At 43.9% G+C, this 16,696-nt stretch overlaps 2 protein-coding genes across 5 annotated transcripts in view; one reads left to right on the top strand and one right to left on the bottom strand.

Annotated features, from left to right (window-relative positions):
• ASB3 (ankyrin repeat and SOCS box containing 3) overlaps positions 1 to 5,172 on the bottom strand; it is a 21,646-nt gene extending 16,474 nt beyond the window's left edge. For all 4 annotated transcript variants that reach the window (XR_013921954.1, XR_013921955.1, XM_080341388.1 and 1 more), the window contains exons 1-2: positions 5,120 to 5,172; positions 3,906 to 4,014 (exon numbers count right to left, since the gene is read on the bottom strand). The gene's annotated coding sequence lies outside the window, so the exon portion shown is untranslated. The remainder of the gene's footprint in view (positions 1 to 3,905; positions 4,015 to 5,119) is intronic.
• Positions 5,122 to 16,696, top strand: ERLEC1 (endoplasmic reticulum lectin 1). Its single transcript, XM_080341389.1, has 14 exons — positions 5,122 to 5,381; positions 6,874 to 6,978; positions 8,061 to 8,141; positions 8,496 to 8,573; positions 8,682 to 8,745; positions 10,248 to 10,288; positions 12,064 to 12,287; positions 13,788 to 13,917; positions 14,308 to 14,469; positions 15,087 to 15,146; positions 15,388 to 15,512; positions 15,787 to 15,864; positions 16,043 to 16,118; positions 16,479 to 16,696. The coding sequence occupies exons 1-14, from the start codon at positions 5,142 to 5,144 to the stop codon at positions 16,548 to 16,550; spliced, it is 1,536 nt and encodes a 511-aa protein (XP_080197515.1). The 5' UTR covers positions 5,122 to 5,141; the 3' UTR covers positions 16,551 to 16,696.

The following is a 16,696-nucleotide window of genomic DNA, read 5'->3' as shown; positions in this document are numbered from 1 at the left end:
AATATGACTTGAAGCCACAATGCAGCACGAATGTTCAGAAACTCCCATCTTTGTTATTTGCCTTTAGATGCTGTTGTGTCTCCATCTCTTAAAAAATTCACCAGTTCTTTAGGATAGATTTTAAGCCAGTAATTTTCAGCCACTGTTTTAGGGATTCACAGACAAAAGGTAATTAAGAAAGGAACCCCGTTTTCAGAAAACTTATGTGTGTTATATGGACATCCAAACAAAGAGCATTAGAAAGCCACCAGGTTAGGCTGGTAGCTTAATTTATGCTAAACATGGGGAAATGGAGCTTCCAGCCCAACAAAGACTTGACTTGTTTTCAAAAATTTAAGTTATTTTTGTTAACTTTTGACAAAGTATATTTTTGTATGTTAATATAGGAAAGGTCCTATTTCAAACACCTCGTAGCATCACATTTTCTCAGGCAGAGCAAGTTTAAGTGTTTAGTATTATCTTGGAAGCCTATATTTTGCGTCAGTAATTGCAAAACCTGTATGTTTCTACTATAAGTTTGTCCCTTTCTCATCTTTACACTTTCATATTTTATATTTGTAATTGCTTGAAAATACCAGGGTTATCAAAATACCAAGCTGCTAATATTTCATTTGGCCACCTACAAAAGCCAACGAGAACATAAATGAATGTTAATGGAAAAAATTTGAGAAAGACAGCTAGATAAGTAGAAAATAGAATATTAAAATGAAAACCTTAATTTGAGATAAAAAGACCACTTGAAATATTTCAGCAAGAAAGCTGTTATTTTTTACATACCATAATTTTAGCGTACCTCTGGCATCTCTCAAGCATTGATTAATTGAGGATTAAAATAAAGTGTATTCCTTTTTAAAAGCTACTCTTTACTATAAATAATTGAAAGCCACTAGGAGTACATGATAGGGTATCACTTTAGGAGTACATGATAGGGTATCACTTAATGGGCTACTCTAAACTGCAAAAGCAAATCCTCTCATCATATTAGCAAAATAATCATATGTACTGAGGCCCCGATTTTCCATTAGTACACCTGAATAAATATTCTGCAAAAGTCTTGATTCTGTGCTGGCTTAAGACTGACATAAGTGAGCGGAAAAGCAAGCCCAGCTAATCTGGCTGTACAGCAGGAGGGAGGTGAAATCAGAACTTCAGGTGTCTGTATGTAATGGCAGTCGCTGAGATGCCCGAAGCTGGAGTTGTTTGAGCATCTTCACAAACCAAAGACGGGCAGTGATAACCATCACCCAAATCAGCATTAATGAACGTCGTTACACGTGCATTTAATTCACCTTGACTTAAAGCCTAAGTCTTAAGCGTTACTGGATACTTCACTGTTACTAAAAATGTTACGTATGGTTTATTTCAAGAATATTGAAGTGTTGAATAGTACCTTCAAGAAAACCCAACCAACAACAGCACCTACTCTCTTGTGCTTACCTCAGATTTAAGCAAGCTACAGTAGAGTTAAAACATGTCCACTCTATGCATTTTTTAAAATTATTTCCTCAAAGGGTTATCCTTGTTCATTAAAATAGGGTGGGGGGTACTTACTGATGATCCAAATCCATCAGTGATTCCCTCTTTAACACTGTATCTAAGCACTGTGGTGGGGCAATGTGCTTATGTATCTTTAATTACATTCAGGACCTTGTTGGTCCATTTGCTTTCCAGATCCAGAAAACTTGCAATAATATTTGTCATGATCCACTCCAGTTTGTGCATATAACTTCAGTACAATAAAAGTGAATCACATTTACGAATGATGTTGGAGAAAGAACTTTCCAGAAATGTTTACTTAATGTGTGTCTACACAGCTACTAGAAAGAAAATTAACTCTATCACAGCTGAAACCAACTTGTTTGCTCAAAATATCATGGATAACCCAAACATTTTGAACACCACTTATCCTTAAAAGCTAAAGCAACACAGTTAGAAAACTGACTGGAGCATCTCCCATCAGTATTCTATCACTATTTCATTTTATATTATTGTTACTTGAAGTTTGTCATGTTTAACTCCGATTTGTATCCCTTCTCATCCCTTCTACCTGGTATGCACCTGGATACAGGCTTTGCTTAAACTAGGGAGCTGAGGATGTTGAATAAAACTGAATGATACTGCTCCCCCTTCTGATCTATTTCTGTGTGTCTGTTCCATGTAACAAAAGAAGTTCTTAGGACGTGGTTTTCCAACCTGTCCAGCCAAGCTCCAGACTGGCAGCGGCGATGCTAACAGACACCAGGACAGCGAGCCCCCAGCAGGGCCCTGGATCTTGATTTTCTACCATGCAAGTATGTAATCGTCGTTAAGATTAAAAAGAGGCTGTTTTTCAAGTAATTCGGCTTCTCTAACAGTCTTCAGCAAAAGCTGGACATTGACTACACACTTAGTTTGATTAACAGCTACAGTACAGCCCCAATTATTCCAACTTCACATTCCCTCAGTATTCTTATATTAAAAGTCATTTCCTTGCTCCTCTGCCTTTTGACTCGAGTAGCTTCCCGTCAACTGTTCCTCTCTCTTATCTCCAATAAAGGTCTCACCTGCGTTTTTCTTGTCTTTTGTGACTATCATCTTGTCTCTGCTGGTATCCTAGCATTACCAAGCCATCGTGCATGCACTTGAGCTGGAAGAAGAATAATTCTCTCGGCACGCCTATATCTGCCTGGGCACCCATTTAACAGGAAAAAAACTTACTCTCTTAAACTAGAAAATTATGGTAGCAAAGCTCAAAAGCTTTGACTAGAAAAAGCTTGAAAAAGCTCAAAAGCATTGACTAGACCTAAGGCAGACATTTAGTAAAGTTGCAAGCTACCTCATCTATATTATTACAAACTATTTATTCAAAGAGACTCAGCCAGTTTTGCCCACTGTAAACATGAAAGTGGGCACACACATAACTCTGCCTCCAAAACAGTGAGGAAGAATGGCCTGAAACAAAAACATCCGCCTGAATTTGCAACACATCCTCCAGAGTTACCTCACTCTGCAGCCACTGGGGTTTCTCATCATCTACTTTCTTTGCCTTCATGTACTTCTCTCATTAAACACCTCAGCCCGCACTCTGCTCATTAGGGTTTATTAAAAATCACTGTCCACTGCTAAAACATTACTATTATCCCCTATGTCATCACAAAGCAGATAGTAAATTGAAGAGAAGCAGCTAAATTAATGTATACTGTGATTAAGTTACAAAAGACGTGCCCATCGTTAGCCAACTGACGTGATCAACGCTTTCTGACCACCTGCAAAACCAGGAGATATTTTTCAAGTTTTAGATCCTCCTGCGCAACAAGAGGGAGACAGGAGATTAAGTAACAGAGTGCTTAGTTGATATTCAACTAATAATTAATAGATGTATTGTAAGAGAGGAGCTAAACAATTATAACTAACATCATCAATTATTTCTTAGTATAGATGTATGTCAAAATTTTCAAAAGTTGTAATGCATAGGTAATAATTATGTGAATATAAGCAACGCAAGAGAATCCAGTCTTTGGAGCATTTAGGGAGGACGATCCCCACAGTTGTCAATAAAGAATGCCGCTTAACAGTATCATTGACTCTGCTGTTATTTTTTCATTTCAAAACCACCCCTCCAGAGCTTCCACTCCAGTTGTATCTCAACTTATAGTTCAGTCTTAATTAAAAGGAGAAGTGCTTTGTTATGTTTACTGCAATATCAAATGGTGTTCCTTCTTTTTGTCTTCCAGACTCAATCTATACTGTAAAATCCTTGCTGACAATATTCTATCAGTTAAAAACTCATGAAAAAAAAACGAAAGAGGAAAACACAACTCAACCTGGCCCAGAGGTCCATGGGCACCATGCACCCACACAGTCAGCACCAGTCCCACCAGCACAGCACCTCAAGTTCTCCAGTCCGTCCCTGCAGTCCCACCTACCAGTATGGCTGTGGAGCTGGTGCCGGTCACTCTGTGGCTCATCAGGGCAGCGCCTCTTTTTTGGGGCGACTTCCAGTAGTGCAAAGCAATCTCGCCAGCACCTGCTGTTCTGCAAAGAGAGATTAAATACAGGTGAAGTCCGGAGTAGTTTTCCAAAAAGTCTGCACTACTGAAATGAATAAATAAACTTGAGAGCAGAATCGATTATACTGTAAGCAGTGTTTTTTATTTTGTCAGCGCTGGGGATCACCCTCCACAAGTGCTCCAAACACTGGATGCTCTTGTGTTGCTTATATTCATATAATTATTACATATGCATCCCAGAATGTCAGGGGTTGGAAGGGACCTGGAAAGCTCATCCAGTGCAATCCCCCCATGGAGCAGGAACACCCAGATGAGGTTACACAGGAAAGTGTCCAGGTGGGTTGGAATGTCTGAAGAGGAGACTCCACAACCCTGTTCCAGGCTCTGGCACCCTCATCATGAAGCAGTTTCTTCTCATATTTAACTGGAACCTCTTGTGTTCCAGTTTGCACCCATTGCCCCTTGTCCTGCCACTGGTTGTCACTGAGAAGGGCCTGGTTCCATCCTCCTGACACTCACTCTTTATATATTTATAACCATTAACGAAGTCGCCCCTCAGTCTCCTCTTCTCCAAGCTAAATAGGCCATCACAATTTTTGAAAAAAATTAACACACATCAATACGAAGAAATGGCATTAGTTATAATTGCTTAACTCCTTACTCACAACACATCTATTAGTTAAATATAAACTAACCGCTCTGCGTTACTTCATCTCCTCTCTCGTCGCGCAGGATCTACAACTTGGAGAATATCCCATCGTTTTGAAGGTGGTCAGAAAGCATTGACCATGTCAGCTGGTTAACGATGGGTATGTCTTTTGTAATTTAATCACAGTGTGTATTAATTTGGCGGCGCTTTCAAACCGCTGACAGACCGGGGGCCGCCGTCGCCCTGATCCCCTCAGAGGCAACTCCGTTGCCTCTGAGGGGATCAGGGCGACGGCGGCCCCCGGTCTGTCAGCGTTGTGGTGAAAACCTCACGGCTGTCACCATCCTAGCACCAGCACACAACACCTGAGGAACAAAGGGTCCCTTCAGCGTCTCCCCGACCCCCCACAGCCGCCACCTTCCCCCCCTTTCCACACAGAACCCGCCATTTCTCCCCGCCCCCCCCCCCTTCCCTCACTCACCCGCCGCTTCGCGGTGCCCCGGATGTTGATGGCGCGGCTCCTCCTCTCCCCTCAGGAAGGAGACGTGGCGGCACCGCCCGCCCTCCGGGAGCCGCCGGCCGGGATGAGGGGCCGTCGGCAGCGCTCCCCCAGCCCCAGGGCGGTGCTGTGCGGTCTCCTGGCAGCCGTGGCGGCGGCGGTGACGGAGGGCGGCCGGGCGCTCCCGCAGCTCAGTGACGACATCCCGTTCAGGGTGAACTGGCCCGGCACCGAGTTCAGCCTGGTCGGTACCGCGGGGGGGCGGGGGGCGGGGTTTGGGGGTGCGAGGGGCAAGTGTGGAGTGTTGGGTCTGGGGAGGAACAACCCCGGGTTCCAGTGTGAGTTGGGGAATGAGCTGTTGGAGAGCAGTGTGGGGGAAAGGGACCTGGGGGTCCTGGGGACAGCAGGGTGACCATGAGCCAGCACTGTTTAGTTCAGATACTATCAGGATATACTTGGGGAACATATATATATAAATATATATATATATATACGTATGTGTGTGTACATATATGTATATAAAAATATATATATACAGCCATGCCGCCCTGAGAACACCTGATCTCGGAAGCTAAGCAGGGTCGGGCCCGGTTAGTACTTGGATGGGAGACCAGCTGGGAATACCGGGTGCTGTGGGCTGAGCCAGCACTTGTGGCCAGGAAGCCAATGGTACCTGGGGTGGGTTAGAAGAGGGTGGTCAGTAGGTCAGAGAGGTTCTCCTGCCCCTCTGCTCTGCCCTGGGGAGACCACACCTGGAATCTTGTGTCCAGTTGTGGCCCCTCAGTTCCAGCAGGACAGGGAACTGCTGCAGAGAGTCCAGCGCAGCCACCAAGATGCTGCAGGGAGTGGAGCATCTCCCGTGTGAGGAAAGGCTGAGGGAGCTGGGGCTCTGGAGCTGGACAAGAGGACACTGAGGGGGGACTCATTCCTGGGGATCAATATGGAAAGGGGGAGTGTCAGGAGGATGGAGCCAGGCTCTTCTCGGTGACAACCAGTGATAGGACAAGGGGTAATGGGGACAAACTGGAACATGAAAGGTTCCACTTAAATTTGAGAAGAAACTTGTTCTCGTTGAGGGTGGCAGAGCCTGGCCCAGGCTGCCCAGGGGGTTGTGGAGTCTCCTTCTGTGCAGACATTCCAACCCGCCTGGACACCTTCCTGTGTAACCTCATCTGGATGTTCCTGCTCCATGGGGGGATTGCACTGGATGAGCTTTCCAGGGCCCTTCCAACCCCTGACATTCTGATATTCCCTGGGGTGTCCCCAAGTCCCTTCCTCACCTCCCTTGTTTTGTTACCTCAATTGGGTGGCAAAAGCCTCTTCATGCTTATTTTTGAAGCCACAAGAAAGGGATTTGGGTTTGGGGTGTTCTCGGCATCGTTTGCCTGGCACATCCCGCTGGGTTTGGGTTTTTGGGGGTGGTGACAACAGGGAGTTCAGACACACACCTCGGGCCTGGGGGAGGGTTTAGGCCACGGCCCGAATCTGGCAAAATCCTGTGGAAATTTGTCCTGAAAATCAACGTGGTGGTGGCTGTTGCACATTGGAGTGGCTGGGAGGGTGTTTATTTAATAAAAACCTTAAGGAGCAGAAGCGTGCAAGAGTGAGGGGAGCGGGAACGGGGCTGGAGGGATCAAGTGAACACCAACAAGCCGCTCCTGAATTTGGTGACATTTCTAAAAAGTGACATTAAAAAAACCCTACCTGACTAACCCAGAGGTTGGTTGTTTTCTCAGCCGACGACCGGTGTCCTGTACAAAGAGGATAACTACATTATAATGACCACTGTGGATAAAGAGAAATATAAATGTATACTCCCGCTGGTAGCGAGCGGCAGTGAGGTGGGTTCAGCCGAGTCTTTCTTGTGGTTACAATCTGCAGACAAGTCTTTGCAGCATCTTTTCAGTTCCTTTTTCTTCCTCTCCTTCCCCTCCAAAAAAGGAAAATAATCTACAGAATGCTTCACAGTTTCACTGTTCATAGTAGGTGCCTTCACTATATATTACAGACTAAGTCTCTAATAAGTGGGGCCAGTCTGAGCAATCTTGAAACCCTTCTTTGGCGACAAACGATTGCTGTAATGTTCTGTTTATCGCTAGGCCCATTTGTGATTGGGAAGTTCTTGTATTTTAGGTAACATTGTTGAACTCTGTGCCAGTAAACAACTAAAGATTGTTAACGCTGCTGTCACGATCACTGTATCTGAAACTATTATCTCAGTACTGCTTCCACCACCAGTAATACAAGCTTTATTTTCTGTTCCTTAATTGGAAATCTGAACGCACCATGTGGGGTGTAAATTTTAAAAAAACAAAGTATATAAATACATGTCATTGTATGAGAGAAACAGGAGGCCTTTGGTGAGGTTTATTATTTGTTCCTCCAATGGTTCATTTTCTTCATGCTGCTTCAGTGCAGCTGAGAAATCTTCAGTACTGCAGAACTCTCTTCAATCACCTGCACATTTATAGAGCAAAAATGACACAAAAATAAAGTTACACAGCATTACATGTACCTTTTTGATCCATTTGTTTGTAATTACATGAAAGCTGGGTGATGTTCCAGTTGTACTGCATCAGCATTGACTATCAAATGAGAATGTTGTTAATGCTGTTTTTCTGTTCACACCCCAAGCTGCCGCTCTGGACATGAGCGAGTTGAGAGCTCCTGCTCTTCTGCCACATGTGTATCTTTAACACCACAAAACTCTTCTGTTTCGCTACTTTATGTGTGACTTTTAATTGCCCCTTCTTGCTAAAATAAACCATTTCTTCTAATCACCACACAGCTCCTTCAGGGCACGACTCAATGAGGTTTTGTATCTTTTAATTTTCAATAGGATTTTTTTTTAACTGTTGTGAATTAATATTAACTAAGCAAAATAGTTTTTATTTTAACGTAATGAAATATCCTTCTGTTCTAGGAAGAAGAAAAGGACTACAAAGGTCCTACTCCAGGAGAATTGCTGGAACCGCTTTTTAAGCAAAGTAGCTGTTCATATAGAGTATGTTACTTCTGTGTAACTTATGCATGGTGGTTTGGGGGCACATTTAGTCTTTATATATATATATATATATATATATGTATGTATGTATGTATGTATATATGTATTCCTTTGTTTTATCTGTGTGAAATTTAAGAAAACTTTGCCTGTTGTGTTTATTTGGAACCTCATCAAGATATTTGGGGGACGCTGAGACCATTCAGGGTGCTATTGTTTTTGAGGGTGCCCAAGCCCACCTGCTTGGGCTACGGTTTGTTGCCGCAAAAGCCAAAACTCTGGTGGAACTTTTTGGGGTGAGATGATGTATCTAAACAGAATTTTAAAGTTATTTTATATATATATATATATTTTAAGATTGAATCTTACTGGACTTACGAGGTCTGCCATGGCAAACACATCCGTCAGTACCACGAGGAGAAGGAGACGGGGCAGGTAGGCTCAGCCCCCTTCTCCACTGGCATGTTCGTGCTTAATTCCTGCACAGTTGTAAAAGTATGGAAAACGGTAACTGAGATTTGTTTTAACTCCTTTTGTTTGTAGAAAATAAACATCCAAGAATACTATCTGGGGAATATGATGATAAAGAACCCATTATCAGAACCAGGTTTGTCTTGGATTTTTTTATTCTGCTGATGCTAGTTAATTGTTTGGGTTTTAATTATTACTGTTTGAGAAATGAGCTGTAGAAAACTGATTCTCAGTGCAGTAGGATTTTGTCGTCTCTTTTTTTTTTTAACAAAATGGATTGGTTTTAGTTCCTTTTCAGCACCTTAGATTGCATCCATCCTGTCAGTTCTGCCATGCTGTCTAATTAATTAGCTTAACTAATCTGCAATAATTAATTAGTGTCGTGGAAAGAAAATACATAGTATAAGAAATAGAAGCTATATACGCCAGACTAGCTGTTGTTCCTGTGGCCTGTTGCCTCTTTTTGGGTGGGGAGAAGTGTCTTCCAGGCTGTGAGCAGAGCTCATAGCACATCAAGGGCTCTGCTGGTCTCTAATAAAACATAGTTCGCAAACCCAAACACTTGCACTCTGACTTTGGTGGAAATTAGGTCGCTGAGCCCCAAATTCAAACTGCAGTTTAGAATAACTGATTTTCTGAGCGCTTTTATTTTTTGCCCATAAGTTATTGTAGGTGCTGGGGATTCTGTGGTCCCACCTGCCAATATCTGCTTTCCTGGGTGAGCGCTTGGGTAGTGTATTAGTCCAAAGAACTCCTAAAAATCCACAGATTAAGCATTCATTCATCAGAGTTGGCAGAAACAATAGAAAAAACATCATTTAGGGTTTTTTTTTTTTAATTCTAGGCTGGTATGTAAAATGTGAGCGCTGCCGTTTTTCTCTTTTTAAAGTGATTAAGTTGAATGCCTCAGTCTCGGGGCGGATTTAGCGCTATTAATGCCATTCCTTTGAATTCCTTCAGTTAGGTACCTTAGTCCTGAAAACAAACACGGCTTCGGAAATGCCTTGCTTGGCGTTTCTTTGTGAGTTCAAGTGCTTGTTTATGCTGCCATTAATCCCGCACAGAGCTGCCCAGTTGCCTCTCCGTGCTGTTGTACAGAAAACAAAGTGTTTAATTAGAGTTTAATTGTGGGGCTGGATGCTGAAGTTCCACGTGATACTTCAAGTCATCGCATTTGCGTCTCTTAGGGTGCTGACCCTCTGTGCTCTGCGCATAGGTGGCAGACTGTATTCTTTCTATGCTTCCTGTACAGCAATTCACGCTGCTTTTCTTAAAGAATAAATAACAGAGCTGGTCTCTCAGCTGCTGTATGATAGATTAAACCCGGAGGAGCTGACAGGGTGACACGTCCTTCTGGCCTCCCCGTGGTGCTAGGGCTGCGTTTGGCCTGTCCTACAAACTCAAAATTGCTTTAGAATGACACTTAGTCCTGTTTGGTTCTGTTTGCTCTGGACCCCAGGTCACTGTTTATTTCCTTTCTTCCCTCTTTTGCACCTGCAAGTTCATGAAATTGGCTCTCGGCAGCGTGTACACAAAGTACTGGCAAAACCACAGAACGTGCAAACTTCTCTATGTATAATTTAATTTTATTTCAAGTTCGCAGACTTTGTGCTTACCTCATTCTTAATTATTCCCTAGATCAAGAAGAGAAGGAAAATCCAAAAGAGAGTGCAAAAGAGGCAAGTGAAAAACATCTATTTTAACTTTTGCCATCAATAGTGGAGGCAATTTATCTGTGATGAGATTATGTAATTAGTTCCCTACCAAAACGAGCATCAAAAAGTGAAACTCTGTTCCTGAGCTGCGCTCTTCTCGCTTTTGATTGTCAGTCCCAGCTCAGAAAGCTTATTTAGCTAGTCGCATTTCTTGCCCTTCTACTTATTTACACTAAAGTTATGCTACTATTAAACGTAAAAGAGATTAATTATATACTCTTCTTCTACAAAGACAGTACGCATAACCACAAAGTCACATTATGGTCTAGCAGAGATCCCAATTCCATTAATTACACTTTCCCACATTTTGGGTAGGGAGAAATGTTTAACCAAGTCCTCCAGCACCAAACCCCTAGAAGGTTTCTTAGGTGACTCGACCCATCGTGTAAAACTCTGTGCTTCCCTTTTCCAGTGGAGAACTTTTCCATTTGTTTAGGCCCCAAAACTCTATTCTGTGTTACTAATTTCATAGCAGAACAATAGAAGTACCCAAAGCATGTTGGAGTTTGGAACTAGCGATTTCAAATCTGGCCGGAGGACAGACACGCACCCACCTTTATTTCTGGTTATTCTTCATTTTAATTTTGAGATGAAGTTTTTGTCCACGTGTTCATTGTGATGTCGATTTACGTAGCATAGGGTGCTGCTTCTTCCTCAGTGGAGCTCAGGAAATACCCATGTCTGAGAGTATTTGCGAGGTAGTAGAGGAGCAGCCCCAGGTCAGAATGTGGCCCATTCTAATGGCAGCGGCAGTTGTGCCTCTTGGAAGTGAAGAAAAACCAGGTTCTTTGTAGTGTAACATGTAACACAGCTGGGTAGTGCTTAAAGCGACCAAAAACTGCTGGAACTGAAGGTTTATCTTGAACCCTTCCGTGGTGCCTTTCAGTTTTATGCAAACAGCAGCAGCCTCTACTCAGGTTTCTTCAATACTTCAGTGAAATGCATAGGCATCGTTTTTCAATTTTTAGGGAAGAATCAGTTCAGCATGTTAATTCTGCAACCTCAATAACGTCTCGTCACTTCATCCACGATGGAACAGTTTTCAGGAGGAGAGAGGCAGCGGCCGGTGACAGGGTAGTGTGGTTTGGAAGCCAAAGAAGGGTGTTGTGTCCCCGGGTTAGTGTTGTGGCCGCAGAAGTGCCGCTGCCTTTTAGCACAGAGCCCGATTAGTGGGCAGAAATAGGCTGAGTTTGTGGGTTCCAGCGTGGCCTTTGCACCAACAGAACGTTTGGTACCCAGGAACTTCAGCTCCTTCCGAGACAGGAGTCAGGAGAGGGACTTTCACCACTTTAGGGATTAATTTCTTGAAGTGGAAGCTGGATGAAACGTACGAAGGAAGAAGTCTGCAGAGAGCTTACTTAAAGCATCTACAAAAGTGGGATTTACTTTGTAGATGTCGTTAGCTGCGGTTACAGGGGGTGTGGGATGCTCTGGGTGAGGAAAACCCCGCTGGCTGTGCCAGTGCAGGTGTCAGGGTGACTCTGAGCGGCGTTTCTAGATTCTTTTGCAGTCAGATGAGGGTTTGCAGCGGATCTTGCATGTCTTGGTGCGTTTGGGTGGTGCTGTGGCTGCAGATAACACACCAGAACACGTTTGGATGTTGCAGAAACACAAGAAACTCCGCAGGAGCTGATTTCAAACCAGTAGTGCTGGCCCTGCACAGTGCAATGATGTTTTTTGTTTCAGAGGAGTCAAAGGAGCTTTACTGTGATTCTGAACTTTTCCCTTCTTTCACGCAGATCCCTACAAAAAACATAGAAGGGCAGATGACTCCCTACTACCCCGTGGAGATGGGGAACGGCACGCCTTGCAGCTTGAGGCAGAACCGGCCCAGGTTGAGCACGGTGATGTACGTCTGCCATCCGGAAGCTAAACACGAGATCCTCTCCGTAGCAGAAGTTACGACCTGCGAATACGAAGTGGTTATATTGACGCCTCTGTTATGCAGCCATCCTAAATACAGGTACGGTACTCACATTTGGGCTAACAGCATCACTTCAGATTGTCATCCGTCTCCACGCGTGTCCGTCTTTATACAAGTCACACACCCAGCTGTGGTTTCTGGTACAGGAACAGGTGGGAAGTATCATTTTCTTTTCAACAGGCAGGTTTCTAGCCCTGTCGTTCTGGAGGAACACAGGCAGATGCAGAACACTCTGTTTCCTCTTAGTTTACGATTTCAAACACCTGGGGGATCATCTTCATGTTATTCAAAGACTGCAGATTGCATAGGTGCAATATATGTGTGCGTAGACGTCAGCTTGTCTAATTTCAGAAAACTAAAGTGTGCTCTTCAGTCATAACCTGCACATTTATATTAGCACAACTCCCAACTTACGGAGCTCTTTCTCCTGCTTTATCACCTTACCTTCAGCTGCATAAGTCATTTTCATCTGAAGAATTTACAATTTCAGTGTTATTTTCCCAAACTAAAGCTTAGGATTCTTTTTTCTCCCTTTCCCTGCATTGTACCATGCATCTAAGGGATATCCTTAGCCACAGCAGTTCCGATTCCGATTGACTTTTCAAGGGGTACAAAGAGAATCGCACAGTGCGTGACACACAAATTAAGGGGGAAATAAATGGACCAGAGTTCTGAATTTCCCATGGACATCAGAATAAGTGAGTATTTAATCACTGTTCTGAAAGAGGCAACAAAGTCTAAAGAACAAAATCCTCAAATGTGTGTTTTATAAACACTTAGCAGCTGGAGTACAGCAGTGAAATGTTTAGGATAAATAATAAGTGTTCTCATGCAGTTTGGTATCACTGTTTCATCTGTTCGCTTACCTATTGCACCGTTTTCTGTTTACCATACGAATCTTTTAAGCCTCTGTATCAGCAGAGGAACAGAAAGTGCACAGGCAAATTGTTCTGCCATTTGATAAGAAGAAAATCTGGGGCTGCCCCATCCCACCAGAGCAAAGTGGGGCAAGGCTTCCTGCCCATGGGCAGGAACTACTGAAAATAAACAGACCAGATCTTTATTTTCCCACTTGAGTCACGGTAGTAAGTAAAGATGGGTGGGGACGGGCCGGACACGCCGCTCCGTGTCACAGGCAATGACAAACCAACCTCACTGTAAGTAAACGCAGTTTTACTGTCACATGTTCCCCGAAACGGCGCTGAGCTGTCCTGGGGCCACCAGCGCTTTTCCCCTGCACCCACTATCCCGTCCGAAAATGCACCTGCATTAACTTAGCTAAAGCACATCCATCGCTTTTAGTAGTTGTTCCTATTTGGGCACCATTTGGCTGGTTTTAAATTGGTGGGAATTTGGAATGGGGAGGAAGGCAGGGAAAAGCAATATTTGTCTGCTCTAACTATTAGTCTTAATGTTTAAATAAAATCCAGCTAAAACTAGGCTGCTTTGGTACAGGGCTTAGAAACTTGGAGCAATAAAAGAAGTCGGTCTTTGCTTTAAAGCGTAATAAGTGACATCTTGCTGACTCGTTTGGGGCAGGTTCAGGGCGTCCCCCGTGAACGACATCTTCTGCCAGTCCCTGCCAGGATCCCCGCTCAAACCCCATAATCTGGAGCAGCTGGAGAAGCAGCAAGAAATGATGAAGATGCCTTTCAGAAGGGTCAAGGAAGTAAGATTTCTTTAATTTCAAACAGAAAAAATACTTAACTTCCATTTTGTAATCCATAGAACTTACATTTCCATGGAATAAGTTCTCTTTCCCCACTTTGTAAGGCCATGTCAGCCTTTCGATCTGCAAGTTTGAAATAATCTGTGACTTACCTTCTTTGGAAGGAAAACGGAGCAAGTTTGGGCTACTAATTTAAAGCTTTTGCAGCCGCCTTTGCCTACAGTTTACAAACCTGTTCAGTTTTGGGCTTGCAGTCTTTTTTTCAGCTGTGCTGAAGACAGTGAAAACACTGACAAAAACGTAGTATTAAGTAACTTCATATGGTTTATAAAGCTTTGCAAGAGCCATATAAAATCCAAATGGGCGTATTTGTGCGTACCTTAATTTCAGGAAGAAATGCAGTCGACAAAGGAAGAGAAATTTTCTTCCATCCATAAGCCTGTTGCTGTTGGCAGCCACCAGCTATTAACTGTGGGAACAACCCACATCTCCAAACTGACCGACGACCAGCTCATCAAGGAGTTTCTCAGTGGTTCCTACTGCTTCCATGGGGTGAGAAATAACGCTCCGTTCCTGAATTGCACACGCTGCTTTATGTATTCCTGTAGCTTTTCCGTGAACTCTGATAGTTGCATTCTTATATACATAATCATTTCCTTCCCTTGCTTTGATATAGGGAAGGCTTATGTACAAAAGTCTATGCTAGAAAGGTATCTTTAACCTTCTGTTGAAATTCAGTCTGTTTGAGCAGACAGTGAAACGAAAGTAGATCGTGAGAATTGTTCAGTGCTAATTTTGTTAATGAGAATTTTTAAAAAATGATAAGACTTATGGAGAGAAAAGGCAGCTGAAGTTTAATCCCTTTTGAAAGGGGAAAATATTTCTTTAAAAGATGAGTGGGGGATATCCAAATAGTTTAAGGAATTTAGTCCTATGTGGCTCTACATAAAAAAATTAGATCTTTGTTTAAACTCAGCTTTAGATAGATGGAATTCCTTTGCCTATATGTCAATTAGAGTCTCTCTCAACGCAAACCTTGAATCTATATATTGGAATAATAGGTATGGAGCTTTACAGCTAAAATGGCCAGTGATTCGGGGTCGGGAGGGAAAGGGACGCGGTTGTTTTGGGGAGTCTTGTTTTAACACTGAGGTTATCCCTCTCCCTAGGGCGTTGGTTGGTGGAAGTACGAATTCTGCTACGGCAAATACGTTCATCAGTATCATGAGGTACGTCAGGTAGAGCACAGCGATAAGAAAAGCTGGGAAAAATGTGACTTGTTTTTCTGGGAATGCTCTCCTGGTCATTGCAACCGTAATAGAGGCTCGGTCACAGTGTGTCCCAAATGCAGGAACACGTTCTGTTCACAGCAGCAAACCTGCTCTAATACGCCGTTTACTCATCGTTAAAATACCCTCGCTGCTAATCGTATAACACAGGGTGTAATTATCAGCTTTTCCTTTTTTTTAGGATAAGGAAACGGGCAAGACATCGGTGGTGGTGGGTACCTGGAGCAAGGAGGAGCACATCGACTGGTCGAGGAAGAACGCGGCTCGAACCTTCTACCTGCGCGAGGACGGCACGCAGACCGTGAGGTGCGCGCAGCGCTGGGGTCGCTGCCGAGGGCGGGGGGTGCGGGTAGCAACAGCACATCAGGAAAGGGAATCGAACACTTAACGCAGAGAAAAATCTTCCACTAGTGAAGAGCTGTTTGCTCCTACAGCAACTGATAGAGCGTGTTACTGATCGTTGTTGTATATCAGAGTTAGATATTGGAGGAACGCTGAGGTGCTGTATGGCAAGTTATCCACGGGCTTCAGCGCTGCGTCCAATGTTTCCAAACGTTCTCATTCCCATCTCTCGTGGCAGGATGGTGTCTCACTTCTATGGAAACGGAGACGTCTGTGACTTAACCGACAAGCCAAGGCAGGTGACTGTGAAATTGAAGTAAGTGAACTTTTTTGGCAAACCCATGTTTTGTGCCTCTGCCTCCTGTGCCAGAGGGAGAAGCCTCTGCTGCCTGCAGAAAGCATGAACGTCAGCTTAGTAAAAATGCTACAGACACTAAGGAAATAACGTTTTGTGCTTTTTTGCATGCTAAACTCTGCCAAATTTCTGTTTTCAGATGTAAAGAATCAGATTCCCCTCACGCTGTGACCATATACATGTTGGAACCTCATTCTTGCCAATACATCCTCGGGGTACGTAAAGACACTCGAATTCCCTCAGATCAGGTGCCACCCAGCAGAGATTGTCCTCAGGTGCATGTTTGGGACAGCCCCTTCACCCCAGGGCCGCTGCACAGGGGATTCCTGTGCTTGAGCCCAAACACCTTGCTGCTTTTTGTTCCGCGGCGTGTGCTCAGGGGAAGCAGAGTCGTTATTAATTACACTAGTTATGGTGTTAATATGCTGCCGAGATCACACCCAAAACCAAAAAGCACTGAGTAAGCGTTGCTCGCGCACCAGGCCTCTTACAACCTGTTGTGATTAATCCTGTGAACTTTTGTACGAGTTTGTCAATGATTTCAGTCTTTAACGTCCCGATCTCGTCTGTTGAAGGTGGAGTCTCCGGTCATCTGTAAAATCCTGGACACGGCGGACGAACACGGGCTCCTGTCGGTGCCCAGCTGAAGCCGCGTACCCGCGGTCCCGAGAGGAGGGAGGCGGCGAGCGGCCTCACCAGCAGAATCCCGGCGGACGAGGGACTGGGAGCCATTTGTGTATAACTATGTGTATATAAGAGGTTATCGAGAAACTTTTAATGATTAAATTCTTGT

The sequence above is a fragment of the Nesoenas mayeri genome, assembly GCF_963082525.1.
Source record: "Nesoenas mayeri genome assembly, chromosome: 3".
Lineage (NCBI taxonomy): Eukaryota > Metazoa > Chordata > Aves > Columbiformes > Columbidae > Nesoenas > Nesoenas mayeri.
This window is presented reverse-complemented; position numbering and strand designations above follow the sequence as displayed.

Excerpts from the sequence above, each read along its gene's own strand:
- ERLEC1 (XM_080341389.1), top strand. The coding sequence starts at position 5,142 with ATGTTGATGGCGCGGCTCCTCCTCTCCCCTCAGGAAGGAGACGTGGCG. Across the intron at positions 6,979-8,060 it reads TGGTAGCGAGCGGCAGTGAG|GAAGAAGAAAAGGACTACAA; the intron begins GTGGGTTCAGCC and ends CTTCTGTTCTAG. Across the intron at positions 8,142-8,495 it reads AAAGTAGCTGTTCATATAGA|ATTGAATCTTACTGGACTTA; the intron begins GTATGTTACTTC and ends ATATATTTTAAG.